At 33.1% G+C, this 18,679-nt stretch overlaps 1 protein-coding gene across 2 annotated transcripts in view; it reads right to left on the minus strand.

The window, feature by feature from the left end:
- The window catches only part of LOC127704886 (cysteine--tRNA ligase, cytoplasmic-like), a 223,621-nt gene that overhangs the window by 19,454 nt on the left and 185,488 nt on the right, over nucleotides 1-18,679 (minus strand). For both annotated transcript variants that reach the window (XM_052209120.1, XM_052209119.1), the window contains exons 12-14: nucleotides 12,717-12,845; nucleotides 11,138-11,371; nucleotides 1,983-2,083 (exon numbers count right to left, since the gene is read on the minus strand). In XM_052209120.1, coding sequence (XP_052065080.1) covers nucleotides 1,983-2,083; nucleotides 11,138-11,371; nucleotides 12,717-12,845 — 464 coding nt within the window. The remainder of the gene's footprint in view (nucleotides 1-1,982; nucleotides 2,084-11,137; nucleotides 11,372-12,716; nucleotides 12,846-18,679) is intronic.

An 18,679-nucleotide genomic window follows, 5' to 3' on the forward strand; every position in this document is an offset into this window, starting at 1 on the left:
AAGAATTCAAGAATAAAACCCCATTGAAATTGATCAAGAAATAAGCAATTTATACGAAGTATCTTCTTTTGCACAATACTGTGCAATTGAATATTTCTTGCTATTGCGCAATACTGTACAATTGACAATTTCTTGCTATTGCGCAATATTGTGCTATTGGATATTTCTTGCTATTGCGCAATACTGTGCAATTGAAGATTTCTTGCTATTGCGCAATACTGTGCAATTGAAGATTTCTTGTTATTGTGCAATACTGTGCAATTGAAAATTTCTTGCTATTGCACAATACTTATTAGATAATAATTTACACATCCTGTTTGGTGTGTATCTCCTACCATATCATTATTATTTGCTTTTAAATATTAATCAGAAATAACCAACTTAAAATGGAAAATTTTAAAAGAAAAAAAAAAGGAAAAAAAGAAAAAAAAAGAAAAAAAAAAAATCCCCCCCCAAATTTTTTGAACCCCCTTATGATTCATCACCCCCAAACTCAATCCCAGCCTTCCCTTTGTGGTATGGTACCTTGCAGTACAATTTCAGAGAGATGCTTACACTTGAACACAAGTTATTGTCTGGAAACTAGAAAAATGCTTATTTTTGGCCCCTTTTTGGCCCCCAATTCCTAAACGTTTCGGGCAATTACCCCCAAACTCAATTCCAGCTTTCCCTTTGTGATATGGAACCTTGTAGTACAATTTCAGAAATATCCAAACACTTACACACAAGTTATTGTCATGAAACTAGAAAAATGCTTGTTTTTGCCCCTTTTTTGGCCCCTAATTCCTAAAATTTTGAGGCAATTACCCCCAAAATCAATTACAGCCTTTCCTTTGTGATATGGAACCTTGTGGTACAATGTCAGAGAGATCCATACACTTACACACAAGTTATTGTCTGGAAGTTACAAAAATGCTTATTTTTGGCCCCTTTTTGGCCCCTAATTCCTTAACTGTTGGTACCATAACCCCCAAAATCAATCCCAACCTTCCTTTCGTGGTATTGAACCTTATGGTAAAATTTCATGGAGATCCATTCACTTAAACTAAAGTTAGAGTGCGAAAACCAATGTGTCTTCGGACGACGCCGGACGACGCCAGACGACGACGACGACGACGACGACGACGACGCCGGACGACGACGACGCCAACGTCATACCAATATACGACCAAAAAATTTTTAATTTTTGCGGTCGTATAAAAAGTTGAATCATAAATTCCTGTCGATATGCACATCTACATAATATGTTTTTATTATCTACAAAGTTTCATGAAATTCTCTTGCAGTTTCAGAGAAGTTGTGATGACAAAGAACAGAATTGACGGACTGACGGAGGGACAGACAGACGGGTCAAAAACATTATACCCTATGGAAATTTGTTTTTGATGTAATAACATCTCAGTTAAGTCAAATATAATATGCACTGTTTTCATGAAAACAAAGAAAACTGCAGAATTTATGCACTTTTCCATTGTTATTTCTTTTGTGGAAACATTATGGTAGCCAAGAAACAACAAAATAATTTAAGAGTTGCTTGATTATAACTATTGACATAATCTCACCAAATATAAAGTTGTTTCTTGGGTGTGCACATACTTTTCCAATCCAATATATACTTAATAAAATGCTTCGCAGGTTGCAGCTTGATTCAACCACAGAGGTAGAACCCTGAACAGTTGGGGCAAGTATGGACACTACATTCAAGCTTGATATAGATCTGAATTTGGATTGTGTTTAAATATTTGACACAGCATAGGTTTACGACACAGAATGAATGTGGTCAAAAAACTGAAAAATAGGAAATTGGACTTTTACCAATTATGGTCCAATATCCAATATCTAAAAACAGTTAGATTTAGCATATCCAAGTACACCAAGAATTTAATTTATTTATTTATAAATGGACAATATTAGCTAAATAATTTCTACATTCAAATTTTGGTGTGTATAAATGAGAAAATATATTAATCCTGTATCTGTACCTTTTATTGAGACTGACTTCCTCTGGGTTCCATTTATGGAAAGCTGCTATACCTGTAGAGGCAGTGTTTCTTAATATACTCTGTATTGTCAGGAAAAACTCCTAAAATCAAATTCTAAATTTTTAACAAAATTGTCTACAAAGAGAAGTAAAGAGTTTGCCAAAATATTATTCATGGATCATACAGACCTTTTCACTTAATTAGCTAAACACAAATCCAGAAAGCATTACTTTCATTTGGAAAGAATTAACCTCACTTGTAATCGAAGGCTGTAAGTGAAGTGTTAATATTTTAAGGCATATGACCAAGCAAGATGAAATCTTGATCTACAACACTATTCATTCTGTTTGCTGGTTTCAATATTTCAAGGACTATAAGTATTTAGCAATAGAAAACCGGTCTCTAAAAACACTGCAAAGAACATGTATTATATGTCTGTGGTATCATGATAAATTAGGTAAAATCTGTGTATCATGCTTAATGGAGAAAGCCGCAAAAGAAAAACTATGTCCTGTTCACCTACTTTTTTATCAGAAAAAAACAATAAGTTATGGCTTAGGTTTTTAATTGTGCAGCAAATTTAAAATTTAATACATGACAAATATTGAAATTATTATAATGAGAAAGAAATTTAACATCCTGTCCTATAGTGACTATACCCTCTAGAAAAAAGAATTGTATTTTAGTTTAAATTACTGCTTTAGAAATCGTTGTAGACTTTGATATATATAATTAGTTTTTTTTAACTATGAAATTATTTTCATTTATTTTAAGGGGGCATTTTCCCTTTTTAAGATAGAAAGAACAGGTTATTATAATAACCTTAGTTTTTAAATTGCTCAGTAAATTCAGGAACATATATATTAATGTATATTAGGTATACTGTTCCCAAATAAATTCAAAATAAGACAAATATTAAATTGATTATTGATATAAAACATTTTCTTTGTGTGTAAAACCCCTTGGAAGGAGTCATCCTAATTAATTTATTGACAATAGAACAATTATATTTCCTGTGATAATTAACTAATTAGTGACAATGAAATGCCTGGCAGGAGTTATTCTAATAATGACAATAGTGAGTATTGTTATAAACCTGTCAGTCAAGATGAGCAGATTTGATTGGGTAATTCTATAAATTATGCTGTGAGGTTTAATCACTCATCATTACCTTCATTCCATCTAGGTAAACTTTGTTCAATTTCCTACATTACAAGGTTGTCCTTGCAAGAAGGCTGAACTAGATCATCCACTTTTTTGAAATAACAGACAAGCTTTTGAGAGGTAATAATCAATATAATTTATTTGGTTAGCATAATATTTATTTCTTTTAATTTGGTTTTGAAACCATATTTATTAATTATAAAATTATTTCCCATTTTAACTAATAAGTTACAATGAAAAATCAAATTAATGAGTTATAAAGAGTTTTGTGTCTTGGTGGCTATTTCATCTATATATACCAACTGAAACAACTTGCTTTTGGTTAGAAATTGTTGACAATGTTTAACAAGAGGCTCTAAGGAGCCTGTGTCGCTCACCTGCATCTTCAATAATGGCCACTTTTAGTAAAAATCAGCATGAAAGGGGAACAATTCTATTAAGGGTTTTAAAACCACCAACTTCAGTAATGTTGACTTATTTGTAGATCTTATCCTGCTGATAATTTTTCCTTTTTAATTTTCTATCTATCTATTATAGTTTTCAAGATAATAGGCAAACAAATGTAAAAAATTATCATTAAAGGTCAATTACTCCAAGACGAGTCAACTGAAGATCTCGACCATTATTCTATCTAACTATTAATAGTGGTTAACTAAAGTTGTCTTCCCATGTATGTTTTATATGTTTTATGCAAGAGCACTAAGGCTATCTATGTCTGGGGTAGAACAACATACTGTTCAAAACCAGATGTCATCACATATAAAGTATATTATTGTATAGTATGATTCCACATGCACAAATTCTTTAATAAACAATACAATAATGTTTAAATTAAAAACACTCTGTCACATACACATGTGAAACAAGAGGTTAACATATACAAAATATAATCACACACATACCTGATAAATCATACTTTAACTTTAATAACTTTGAAACAAATAAAGATACATTTTATAGTACATAAAATTGAGAATGGAAATAGGGAATATGACAAAGAGACAACAACCCAACCAAAAGCAGACAACAGCCGAAGGCCACCAATTGGTCTTCAACGCAGCTAGAAAATCCTGCACCCGGAGGATGTCCTCAACTGGCCCCTAAATAAAATAGTGTTTACCTTTATATTACACTATGAAAGTAACTTTTCATTTTTACTGTGTTGGGATGTTTTACATAGTATTCTGGAACTTGTGTTGATTTTTGATATTTTTTACTTGGATAGAATTACATTCGAATAAGTATTTGTATCATTACTAATATCATTCCAACACAAATATTACATACACTCTCTTTTTAGGAATAGTGTACCCCTACACAGCTCTACTAGAATTTTCACATTACAACATCTTAATTTAGAAATATAGATTCATGTTCAATGGGTGATAATTGTCTAAGCTTCTTTTCTAAACCAGATATTGTTTTGAACATTTAGACTGTAAAATTCAATTGATTTACATCTAATGGCATTGCTGTCAGAGTCCAAACATAGCTAAGTCCAGAATAAAAAAAAACAATTTAAGATACCAGTAGTCAATCCACTTGAACGTATAATCGTCTTTTAAGTTGATACTGCTTAGTTTGTTTTCAAGAATTGGTACTTCTATGTAAAATATTACCTTAAAAGCAAACAAGTATATGAAATAACCCATATATCTTTCTTTTAAGATTGATACACTTACTAAATTTAAGCTTGGCAAATTTTAAGCTTTAGCTTTGATAGTTACAACAATGAATAACTTTCCCTTATAAACCAAAGAGCAACTTTAAGGCAAGAAAATAAAAGATTTTTTTCTTTTTTTTCAGACCTGAAGTCTTTGATAAGATCACTAATTAATCCACAATGCCTGAAGAAACATCTACACAACAGCCACAAGAAGATGTCAAAGCAGAAAGTTCTGGTATAGAACATATAAACATCAAAGTAACAGGACAAGATGGTAACACGGTTCACTTCAAAATCAAACGTAAAACACCGTTACGTAAATTGATGAATGCATACTGTGACAGAGCTGGGTTAACATCATCTATGGTACGGTTCAGGTTTGATGGTAACCCAATTAATGAAACAGACACACCAACAGAGTTAGATATGGAAGATGGGGACTCCATAGACGTGTTTCAGTCACAAACAGGAGGAAAATAAAACAGTTCAATGACTCTAAATATTCATCAGTCATCACAATCTTCTGACACAAGCTACCAGTGACTGTAAAAATAATCATTCATTCAAGACAGATCCTTTTATTTGCCAAGTTCATCATTATCTTCCATTATCCAAAAACGGATCATTCATCTTCATTCATTTGACATTGATAATTATTATGGATTATTTGTATCACCATCATATGCCAAGTATTATTATCCTCACCATCCATCCAGCATAGATATTTCCATCTTTATTCATTTGATATTGACCATTTTCATCACATTCATTATGTCATAGATCACAGCCATCACCATTCATCTGCCATATATCATTTTCATCTTCATTCATCTGTCAAAGATCACCATCATCACCATTCATCTGTCATACATGTAGATCACCATTCATCTGCCATAGATCATTTTCATCATCATTTTCGTATGCTATAGATCATCATCACCATTCATCAGACATATATTATTGTACCACCATTCCTTTGACATAGATCATTATCATAACCATTCATGTGCCATAAATAAGATCACTGTCATCACCATTGATTTGTGGTATCCATTAATGATATTACAATCATTGTCATAACCATCATTATCATCATCATTGTCATAATTGTCATCATCATTGTCATAATCGTCATTTTCATAATTGTCATCATCATCATCATTGTCATAATCATGTACATATAAACAAGTAAATGCCACTTACATGATGTAAAATATATATCACAAAATTAAAATTGTAATAAATTGTAGTAGATATTTGCTGTCATTAAAAATTAAAAAAAAAACATTATGTAATTCAAAGCTTTTTTCACCTGAAACAACAAAAATGAAGGTTTACAAAATACTTCTTTTCAGGTCTTAATTAACCTGACATCAGTACTTTTTATTGGGCTTATAAAGGCAAAAGAAAACTTGATTGGTTCATTAATTTTTTTCTCATCATTTAAAGTTGTAAGGCCCAACTCATCAAGTAATGCATAAGGAATCATTATGCTTATTGACCATGTGACTGCTAAAACATCAGGATGTTAATATACAATCTCCGATTCTGTTAACCCTCCATTTCATTGACAATCTTTGGAAACAGACATCCTATTTTCATATAGACTGTCTGCATATACCCTTGATTTGACATAATAGTAATGTCAAAAGCCATCAATATTCCCTATTATTTACATGATTCTAATTTTTCTGAATAGTTCAGGGTAAAAACATTATTTCCTTTCACTAGCATGGGTATGCAGCTATAATGAGGGTCATTAAGGAGAGTATGTGCATGGATGAGCAGGCAATAAAGGCCATTTCATGATAAACATTGCTTTCTTACCAATTTACACAAAACACAGTGATTTTTGAGAAAACAGGAAAACATTTGAAACAAAAAATAACCTTGTACAACCCCCTTCAACGTTCAGTACTGGGAAGAGCAATAGCCCAATCTTTTGGGTTAAGTTAATTCTGCTTATGCTGTATTTCTGGACTATCTCTCTACATTGTCTAAATCATCTGAACTTAGTGAGGGCTTTCATCTGCTGTTCATCTTCTATAGAAATAAGAAGATGTGGTATGAGTGCCAATGATACAGCTCTCCATCCAAGTCACAATGTGTGAAAAGTAAACAATTATAGGTCAAAGTACGGCCTTCAACACAGAGCCTTGGCTCACACTGAACAGCAAGCTATAAAGGGCCCCAAGATGACTAGTGTAAAACAATTCAAACAGGAAAACCAACGGTCTAATCTATATAAGAAACGAGAAACACTTAAGAACCACATCAACAAGCGACAACCGCTGAACAACAGGCTCCTGACTTAGGACAGGTGCAAACAAATGCAGCGGGTTTAAACATTTTAACAGGCGCCAACCTTCACCCTAACCTGAAATAGTAGTGTAACATTACAACATAGAAAGACAAACTATAAGATATCAATTGAAATGGATTAACTCAATCAAAAAGACATATTAACAATAAAATGCTTCGCTGGGCGCAGCTTGATACGACCGCAGAGGTCGAACCCTGAACAGTTGGGGCAAGTCTGGACACAACCTTCAAGCTTGATACAGCTCTGAATTTGGATTGTGATTAAATATTTGACACAGCATAGGTTTCTGACACAGAAAGAATGTGGTCTAAGAACTTCAATTTTTTTTAATTTACCTATTATGGTCCAATGTCCAAAATCAAAATACATGGCTAGATTCAGCATATCAAAGAACCCCATATATTCAATTTTTGTTGAAATCAAACAAAGTTTAATTTTGGACCCCAACTTGGACAAACTTGAAAACTGGTCCCATAATCAAAAAATCTAAACACATGTTTAGATTCAGCATATCAAAGTACCCCAAGAATTCAATTTTTGTTAAAATCAAACTAAGTTTAATTTTGGACCCTTTGGACCTTAATGTAGACCAATTTAAAAAACGGGACCCAAAATTAAAAATCTAAAAACACGGTTAGATTTGGCATATCAAAGAACCCCAATAATTCAATTTTTGATGAAATCAAACAAAGTTTAATTTTGGACCCTTTTGACCTCAATATGAACCAATTTGATAGCGGGCCCACAAAATCAAAAATCTAAATACATGGTAAGATTCAGCATATCAAAGAACCCCATATATTCAATTTTTGTTGAAATCAAACAAAGTTTAATTTTGGACCCCGATTTGGACCAACTTGAAAACTGGGCCCATAATCAAAAATCTAAATACATGTTCAGATTCAGCATATCAAAGAACCCCATATATTCAATTTTTGTTGAAATCAAACAAAGTTTAATTTTGGACCCCAACTTGGACCAACTTGAAAACTGGGCCCATAATCAAAAATCTAAACACATGTTTAGATTCAGCATATCAAAGAACCCCAAGAATTCAATTTTTGTTAAAATCAAACTAAGTCTAATTTTGGACCCTTTGGACCTTAATGTACACCAATTTAAAAATGGGACCCAAAATTAAAAATCTAAATACACGGTTAGATTTGGCATATCAAAGAACCCCAATAATTCAATTTTTGATGAAATCAAACAAAGTTTAATTTTGAACCCTTTTCACCTCAATATGAACCAATTTGATAGCGGGTCCACAAATAAAAAATCTAAATACATGGTTAGATTCAGCATATCAAAGAACCCCAAGAATTCAATTTTTTATGAAATCAAACAAAGTTTAATTTTGGACCCTTTTGACCTCAATGTGGACAAAGTTGATAACGGGGCCCAAAAATCAAAAATCTAAATACATGGTTAGATTCAGCATATCAAAGAACCCCATATATTCAATTTTTGTTGAAATCAAACAAAGTTTAATTTAGGACCCCGATTTGGACCAACTTGAAAACTGGGCCCATAATCAAAAATCTAAATACATGTTTAGATTCAGCATATCAAAGAACCCTAAGAATTCAATTTTTGTTAAAATCAAACTAAGTTTAATTTTGGACCCTTTTGACCTTAATGTAGACCAATTTGAAAACGGAACCAAAAATTAAGAATCTAAATACACGGTTAGATTCGGCATATCAAAGAACCCCAATAATTCAATTTTTGATGAAATCAAACAAAGTTAAATTTTGGACCCTTTGGACCTCAATGTGGACCAATTTAAAAACGGGGCCCAAAATCCAAAAACTTAATACACGGTTAGATTCAGCATATTAAAGAACCCCAAGAATTCAAGAATAAAACCCCATTGAAATTGATCAAGAAATAAGCAATTTATACGAAGTATCTTCTTTTGCACAATACTGTGCAATTGAATATTTCTTGCTATTGTGCAATACTGTACAATTGACAATTTCTTGCTATTGCGCAATATTGTGCTATTGGATATTTCTTGCTATTGCGCAATACTGTGCAATTGAAGATTTCTTGCTATTGCGCAATACTATGCAATTGAAGATTTCTTGCAATTGTGCAATACTGTGCAATTGAAAATTTCTTGCTATTGCACAATACTTATTATATAATAATTTACACATCCTGTTTGGTGTGTATCTCCTACCATATCATTATTATTTGCTTTTAAATATTAATCAGAAATAACCAACTTAAAATGGAAAATTTTAAAAGAAAAAAAAAAGGAAAAAAAGAAAAAAAAAGAAAAAAAAAAAATCCCTCCCCCCAAATTTTTTGAACCCCCTTATGATTCATCACCCCCAAACTCAATCCCAGCCTTCCCTTTGTGGTATGGTACCTTGCAGTACAATTTCAGAGAGATGCATACACTTGAACACAAGTTATTGTCTGGAAACTAGAAAAATGCTTATTTTTGGCCCCTTTTTGGCCCCCAATTCCTAAACGTTTCGGGCAATTACCCCCAAACTCAATTCCAGCTTTCCCTTTGTGATATGGAACCTTGTAGTACAATTTCAGAAATATCCAAACATTTACACACAAGTTATTGTCATGAAACTAGAAAAATGCTTGTTTTTTGCCCCTTTTTTGGCCCCTAATTCCTAAAATTTTGAGGCAATTACCCCCAAAATCAATTACAGCCTTCCCTTTGTGATATGGAACCTTGTGGTACAATGTCAGAGAGATCCATACACTTACACACAAGTTATTGTCTGGAAGTTACAAAAATGCTTATTTTTGGCCCCTTTTTGGCCCCTAATTCCTTAACTGTTGGTACCATAACCCCCAAAATCAATCCCAACCTTCCTTTCAAGGTATTGAACCTTATGGTAAAATTTCATGGAGATCCATTCACTTAAACTAAAGTTAGAGTGCGAAAACCAATGTGTCTTCGGACGACGCCGGACGACGCAAGACGACGACGACGACGACGACGCCAACGTCATACCAATATACGACCAAAAAATTTTCAATTTTTGCGGTCGTATAAAAACAAGTAAACATACACTGAACGAATAAATTTGATCTATGACACAATATAAATACAATATTAAATAAAAAAAGAGGGGATTTTAGTTCTGATGATGTATACCTCATTGGAAATGTTAATGAAATAAAAAGCTTTGATTGTTCCAGCATTTCCATTTTACAAGTACTATCCAAGGATGTAGTCATTCTACTGTAGCCAACACTGTGGGAAAAGGGACCTTTTTTTCGGGGTGTTGGGATTAAGACTTTATTATTGCAGGAAATCGGGTTGGGCCTAAATTTTTGCAGGAATTCAGGATTTACCCTTAAGGAACTCAGGAATGAATTATTTTTAATTGGTGATCTTGGACAGAATGCTTTATATTTTCAGAATTCGGGAAGACATCCCCTCCTACCGGCCCTCAACACTGTGTAATTGATACTGTTTGTCACATTGAAACTTAGAAAATGGAAAGTATAGTTGACACAGTGTGGTCCATTGTGCTGTAATAACATTGTAAATCACAAACATTGACACAGTGTGGTCCATTGTGCTGTAATAACATTGTAAATCACAAACATTGACACAGTGTGGTCCATTGTGCTGTAATAATATTGTAAATCACAAACAATGACACAGTGTGGTCCATTGTGCTGTAATAATATTGTAAATCACAAACATTGACACAGTGTGGTCCATTGTGCTGTAATAATATTGTAAATCACAAACATTGACACAGTGTGGTCCATTGTGCTGTAATAACATTGTAAATCACAAACAATGTCACAGTGTGGTCCATTGTGCTGTAATAATATTGTAAATCACAAACATTGACACAGTGTGGTCCATTGTGCTGTGTAATAATATTTTAAATCACAAACATTTCTGTTTAACTTACAATCAATATACAGTAGTTATAATAAATTTGTAAAAAAAAAAGCCACACAAATATCATTACTGGTATACAAATATAGAAGAAAACATTAAATCATTACCTGTAAAAGTTTTTCATATTTCAATGCTCCTTCCATGCTGTTTGACCCATAATCTAATGTATCATTCCAGGAGTGTAGTAAAAACAATAGTCGTAGCTGTCTGGCCGTGTGCTGTTTTAAAGCATCAGTTATGGAAATAAAATTTTTCAGTGATTTTGACATCTTGCAGCCTTCTATTGTTAAGTGTCCTGAATGAAGGAAGTACTTCACCCATTGGTCATTTTGGAAGTATGCCTACAAAAAAATGTAGAAGAAGAATTTACTACTACATTATGGAAAGTCAAATTCATCCACAACACTCTCTTTTTACATCTATTTTTAATATTCTTTACAAATAAAACAGACTCAAATCTTTATTTTTGTCTTGCCTTAACAAAGTTAAAAAAGTGAGATTGTTTCCGGCAGTGGCATCTACAATGTATAAGTTTGTGATTAGATCAGTTTATTGGGAACCACTAGGAAGGTCAATCTGGTATGCAGTTGCATTAGCATTGGCACATCTAATTGCCATGGAGATTATTTTGTCTATTAACTTTGTAACTTTTGCATAGTTTACTTGTTAAATAGAACTAATGAAGAAATATCTGTCAGTCAACACTTTATTTATTTTAAAGTCATACTGAGCAGTTTTTTTTATCTACTTAAAAAAAAATAGAAATGTGAGTGAAATCACAAAAACTCCCTGACCCACACATTTGATTATCCTGCTGGACCTTGATTATATTCCTTTATGCCCGTCCTCAGGTGGTGTTCTACAACTGCTTTAAGTTTTATGAATCTTATCTAGCTTCAAGGAAGATTTGCCATTACAAGAGATTATTACCATCTATTGCAATATTGAAGTAAGTTTGATTATCTCCTCTATATCATATGGTCCTTTACGCATATCTTCAGATATCACTTTACAATGTGTAAAGTATATCTGTCATGCTGTTTCAGAGGATTTGCCATTTTAGACTATTACTACATATTGCAACATTGAAGTAAGCTGAATTATCTTCCCTTTAACATGTCAGTCCTGGATTATATTCCTGTATGCACATCCAGGTTAGAGTTAGTTATATGACTGGGTATAGTTTCATCCATATTATCTATCTTAGGAGTTAGGCTTACAAGCACATGGACAGAGGGACGAAGGGAGGAACAGAATGATTTCTATATACTCTACAAAAATTTGTTTGCAGGGGGATCCTCCCACCCTCCTCACCATACCCATATTACTAAAGGGGTTATAAAGTGATCCTTGTGTCTTTTTGTTATAGACCTTATATGGAAATTGTTACATCTAGATTCTCATCCCTTTTTGGCCAATGGTATTACATATATATGTATGCTCCTGTCAATTTGTATACATTGTGTTCACAGCTATGGCAAAGTCAATCTCCAAAATTCATTTGGATAAAAAAAATAGAAAAGGTTTACATTGCCATTAGATGCTTTAGATTCTCTAAAAGTTTTTATTAAAGATCAGATACTGGTTGAGCAGGATTTGTTTAAATAAACTAAGAGATGAATCAATAACTAGCCACAAGGATCATTTTATAGAAGCTTCATTTTACTTCCACATGGTTACACATACCTCTGCCTGGGCCAGTTCATTATCATGATGTGGAAACTTCAGATCACATCCTCCTGTGTGGATCTCCATGGACTCTCCTAAAATACTGCTGGCCATTACTGAGCATTCAATATGCCATCCTGGTCTACCCTAAAATAATAAAGCATACTATCTATTTTTTGCTTTTTAAATTCAAGGAAGATTGCCAAAAACCCAAGGGCTACTAGTAGTTAGCATTGAATATCCAAAATACTGCTTGCCATTACTGTTGTGTATTACCCAACATTCAATGTGCCAACCTGACCTTCCCTTTAATAAATTGTGTGAGTCTTCCAATAATATAAACAGAAATACTGAAGTCCATGTATTATTATAGGAAACCAAAACATCACTCAGATCAAAAATTAAAGGTGCATGACTTCATGTCCTTTAGAAAAAATCTATAAAAGTTTGGTAGAATTCTTTCAAGCCATTTCTAAGGAGTTTTGGATTAACAATGTGTGACATAGATGACAATAGACAACTATACTAACAGCTATTTACTAAGCAATATTTCTGCTTGTGGATCTTTGCACCAATAAACATCATGTGACCAAAATTGATCGGAAATTTTACTATATTGTCTATAACTTACATGTTTTTTTCATTATTAAGATTTTTTGTCATAAGAGTTGCCGGTCTTACTTTCTATTAAAAAAACCCAAAACTATCCACTATTCTTCTAGCCATGACTTCAAGTTTCACTTTATAGGCGTTTCACCTTTTTTTTTATTTCAGTTAAATCTATGATGAAATCTGTTTTATACCTCTGTAATATGGATTGAACTGACCTGTTTTTCATTTATTATTTTGTTATTCAAGCTTATTAATAAATTTGATTTGACTCAACATATCATTAAAGGGAGACAATTCAATTTAATTTACCTGTCCCATAACTAAATATCCCCCTTTTTTCTTAATTCTTTAAATAGTAGATTTAAGTTTAAATTCATGTGTGAATTTAAACTTCAACTTTGTCAATGTTGAAATATTTAACTTTGAATGAAAAAACTCTCACTTATTTGAAACTGAAGTAGTAAATACAGGGTACAGGAGGTCACTCCTAATATCCATTACCTACAAACAAGTGTTTCAAAGAATATAACTGTCACATTGCAATTCATAAAGTGAAAAATTTCAGAAAATTCCTGTGATTTTACACTTAACTTTTACAAACATTTTAGCCATGTATTAGATTTTTTAGTTGTATTTACAGAATTCAGGACCTTTTTAAATATCTTGTAATAAAGATTTGAAAGGACAACAGACATATTTAAATCTGCTTTATATCTTGAATTACATCACAGAAATGGATAAAGAGGTTTGGTTGAGAACTTTATAACAAAAGAGATAGTAACATCTGCATATGGAGTATATATATCCAAGTAGATGTAATATTTCAGACTTGTAATTCCTATCATAATTTCCTTAATAGAGGGCTGCTGCTTACAAGAAAGCTACTCAACGAAGGGTTTCTATTGTAAGAGGTCTTGGTGGCTTAGTGGTCTAAGTAGTTAGAACTACTCTCATGGCAAGGTGGTTTTGACTCTGATCTTAACTGACCGGGATTGTCAGTTTTCCTGTAAAAGGTATGTAGTTTTCATTGGGTACCCTGAATTCCTCATGTAATAAAAACTAGATGCCAAGATATAGCAAAAGAGCTGAAAGTGCAGTTTAACATCAACAATCAATCATTCCTATTGGTAATGTTTCCAGACAAGATCAAGATTTGGAAAGATCTGTGTCAATTGTCATAGCCAAAATCCCATGCTTTTTCCCTCCATTATGAAATTAGGATTGTGACTTTATTTTACCAATTTTTTACTTCTCATGAGCAAAAGGAGGAGTGCCACTGGTAGGGTTTGTGTAGCTCAGTCTGTAGTTTTCTATTTATTTGTCTTGCACCGTTTTTGTCTCTCCTTGACAGAGTAAAAAAGCATGACAAAGGTATGCTGTTTCGGGCTTTGGCGGCGGCGATGTCGTCGTCAACTATGTATTAGTTTGTGATAAGGTCGGTTTATGGGAAACCACTAGTGGTAGGTCAATGATATTTGGTATGCAGTTGTATTAGCATTGGCACATCTCATTTTCATGAGGATTATCTGTCCCCAACCCTTCAGTCATGGTATATTGACTTTGAAACTTTTGCTTAGTTTACATGTATTAGTTTGTGATTAGTAGTTTATGGGGAACCACTAGTGGTAGGTCAATATTTGGTATGCAGTTGTATTAACATTGGTAAACCTCATTTCCATGAGATTGTTTGGCCCTGTACCTTTAGTCATGGTTCATTCACTTTGAATATTTTGCATAACTTACATGTTAAAGTATTACTACTTTAATTTCAACATTTGCATTTTACTATCAAAATATCAAAAAAACAAGACATATCTCTGTATAAACAGTTTATTATTCTTTTATGGCTTTTTGACTATGTTTTTTTTTTGGGCCATAGTTCTGTCTTATTTGACTAATGTTTTACTTTTTAGCCATAGTTCTGTCTTATTTGACTAATGTTTTACTTTTTGGCCATAGTTCTGTCTTATTTGACTAATGTTTTACTTTTTGGCCAAAGTTCTGTCTTATTTGGCCAGTGTTTTATTTTTTGGCCATAGTTCTGTCTTATTTGACTTATGTTTTACTTTTTGGCCATAGTTCTGTCTTATTTGACTAATGTTTTCTTTTTGGCCATAATTCTGTCTTTTTGAATAATGTTTTTCTTTTAAGCCATAGTTCTGTCTGATTTGACTACCAGTAATGTTTTTATTTTTTGCCATAGTTCTGTCTTATTTGAGTAATGTTTTCTTTTTGGCCATAATTCTGTCTTATTTGACTAATGTTTTTATTTTTGGCCATAGTTTTGTCTTTTTAAATATTGTTTTTCATTTTAGCCATAGTTCTGTCTTTTTGACTAATGTTTTTCTTTTTGGCCATAGTTCTGTCTTATTTGACTAACGTTTTCTTTTTGGCCACAGTTCTGTCTTATATGACTAATGTTTTCTTTTTGGCCACAGTTCTGTCTTATTTGACTAATGTTTTTCTTTTTGGCCATGGTTCTGTCTTATTTGACTAATGTTTTTTTTTTGGCCATAATTCTGTCTTATTTGACTACCGGTAATGTTTTTATTATTGGCCATAGTTCTGTCTTATTTGACTAACGGTAATGTTTTTATTTTTGGCCATAGTTCTGTCTTATTTGACTACTGGTAATGTTTTATTTTTGGACATAGTTCTGTCTTATTGGACTATTTTTTTCTTTTTGGTCATAGATCTGTCTTATTTGACTAATGTTTTTCTTTTTGGCCACAGTTCTGTCTTATTTGACTAATGTTTTTCTTTTTGGCCATAGTTCTGTCTTATTAGACTATTTTTTTCTTTTTGGTCATAGATCTGTCTTATTTGACTAATGTTTTTTTATTGTCCCCTTGGTATCTTCCTCCTTTACTATTAAAATTAGAGGTTATTCTTAAAAAAATTGTTTTCTCTCTAAAACCTAAAATGGAGAATTTTATTTTCATTGGTCTGCAAAAAAAGTACCGGTACCATAAGGTACTAAGAAAATACTTTGTGGCAGTGGTGACAATCTGTATCAATATATATATATAACTTAACGGCAACAAAAATAATGGAGATAGTTCATTAGAAAACTTTAAAAAACAGCATTTGTTAAAAAGAATGTGGTTTCTTAAATTTCAGGGTTCCAATCTTAAGCAGTATGGTGCCATAGCACATTCATAATTGAATGATTAATTCATAACACTGTCCCACCCAGATCCTCCCTTATTATGCTGTGTATATGTCAGTTGTACCAATAACCAGTCTGCTATGTCTTTGGTGCCCTGACCGAATGCTGAAGAGATACAGTGCAGATAAAGGCACCTGATTTACACTTATCAGAGTTCAGTAAAGGGACCAAGAAATGCCAACTGGTTATAGTATAAAGAATAAAGTAAACAGACACAGGTTGGGAGAAAGAATCACAGTTTAATATTTTCTTTGCATATCAATAAAGCAATAAACATATTTACAAAGAAAGCAAAATCAAGTTGAAAAACTGTGGTACTCCAAAATAATCCAAACCTGTGATACAGTAGGAGATTAGGTTCATGCAATTGGAAGCCTGGTAATAACAAATACATGCATGACATGCTGAATATAGAAAGACAGGCATGGTACCCTATTCAATAAACAAAGTTTTTTTTTATGGTATATAACACTTATTCTAAGACAAAGAAAAGTGTTGCAAGAATTCATGAGCCTGAATTCAGCACAAGTTACTTCTGAAAAGTAACACTATATCAAAATGTGCCTGTGAGCTTAAATAAAAGAAAACGAAGAGAGTGACATGACATATGAGAAACAAGGTGATGCACAAACAAAGGAGTAGGTAGGCATTCTTTCAGAAAAAATTGACAGTGCTTTAACTCATGCAACCGTGAAACGGCATCAGCCATATCATTCTGCTTCCCTGGCAGATGAATTGCAACAAGTTGAAAATTGTTAGTAGCAGACAGCCAAAACGATTCGCGCAAAAATGACATCAAAAGTTTGTTCTTAGAGGTACACTTATTGATACAACCAACAGTTGATGAATTATCACAATAAATATATACACGCTTATTTTGCCAACATTTAGCCCAACGCTTGGCCGCCAAAGCCACTGCAAATGCTTCTTGCTCATTAATATGCAAAGTTTGCGCAAATGGGAAATCCTCTTTCCAATTTACATAAAACCAATCAGTACCAAAAACTCCACCTGCACCTGTTTTGCAAGCATCAGTATAAACTGAGGTGACAGGATCAGTGTTAAGTAAGAAGGATTTCCCATTAAAAGTGGACATGAAATTGTACCACCAATGAATATCATGCAAAATATCCCCGCATAAGCGCATTTTGTGCCAATCATGCTTAAGCTTCGTAATGCCATCAATGATTCTCCGAAGAAAAACTCTTCCGCCGCGAACCACTGAAGAAGCCCAGTTTAGTTTTCCCGCCAGGGACTGCAGTTGTTTCTTAGAAACATGCTTGCGCTGCTGAAAATCTGCCAAATCTTGCCTTAACTGCTCTAGTTTTGTACTAGGTAATCTTAATTCGAATGTTGTGGAGTCTATCTCCACACCTAAAAATACTAATTTCTGGCATGGGTCCAAGACCTTGGACCAACTTATTGCAAAGCCTAACTTGCGCAGCAAGTAAATTAAAACCCTTAGGCCATGTGCGCAGCGCTGCTTAGTGCTTTCGCAAATGAAAAAATCATCTAAATATGCTATAATGGTAAAGCCTCTGCGTGACATCATGCGGCGAATAGCCTGTGAAAGTCTATGGAAAATACCAGGTGCTAATTTAGAGCCAAAAGGTAATTTTTTATCTATAAAAATATGTGTCTGACCGTCAGGGAAAGTCCACTGTAAACCTGTTACCTGTTGACTACTGCGACTGATACCCACAGATCTGTAGGCCGATTTTAAATCAACTTTGGACATGAAACAATTTTTTGTCACTAATTTTGCTGCATCATCAACAGATTGAAATTTTTGCTTATCCATATCCCCTGCAAAATCATTAACAGCTGACCCTATGGGTCTACTGCAATCATGAATTATCCTTACACCCCCATCTGGTTTTGAAATGACACCTAAAGGACTGATAATTTTTGGTGTGGATGTTGCCAACTCATAATTCCCATTTTCAATTTCAATTAAAATTTGTTGATGAGCTTTATCGTATAAAGGACTTGAAATATGTGCCGAAGGATGATTTTTTGCTGAAATGTTAAGTGGGGCCAAATTTATATCCTGAACAATGTCAAACCCATTTTTTATGCCATTTAAAAGAAATTCTTTATCAGAATCATTTTTAAGTTCCTCTTGCCAAACAGTATAAACAAGGTCACGCACTGGCTTTACCATTATACCCAGTTTTTTGAATGAGTGAATGCTTGGTGT

Source organism: Mytilus californianus, unplaced genomic scaffold (assembly GCF_021869535.1).
Source record: "Mytilus californianus isolate M0D057914Y unplaced genomic scaffold, xbMytCali1.0.p SCAF_6, whole genome shotgun sequence".
Taxonomy (NCBI): Eukaryota; Metazoa; Mollusca; class Bivalvia; order Mytilida; family Mytilidae; genus Mytilus; species Mytilus californianus.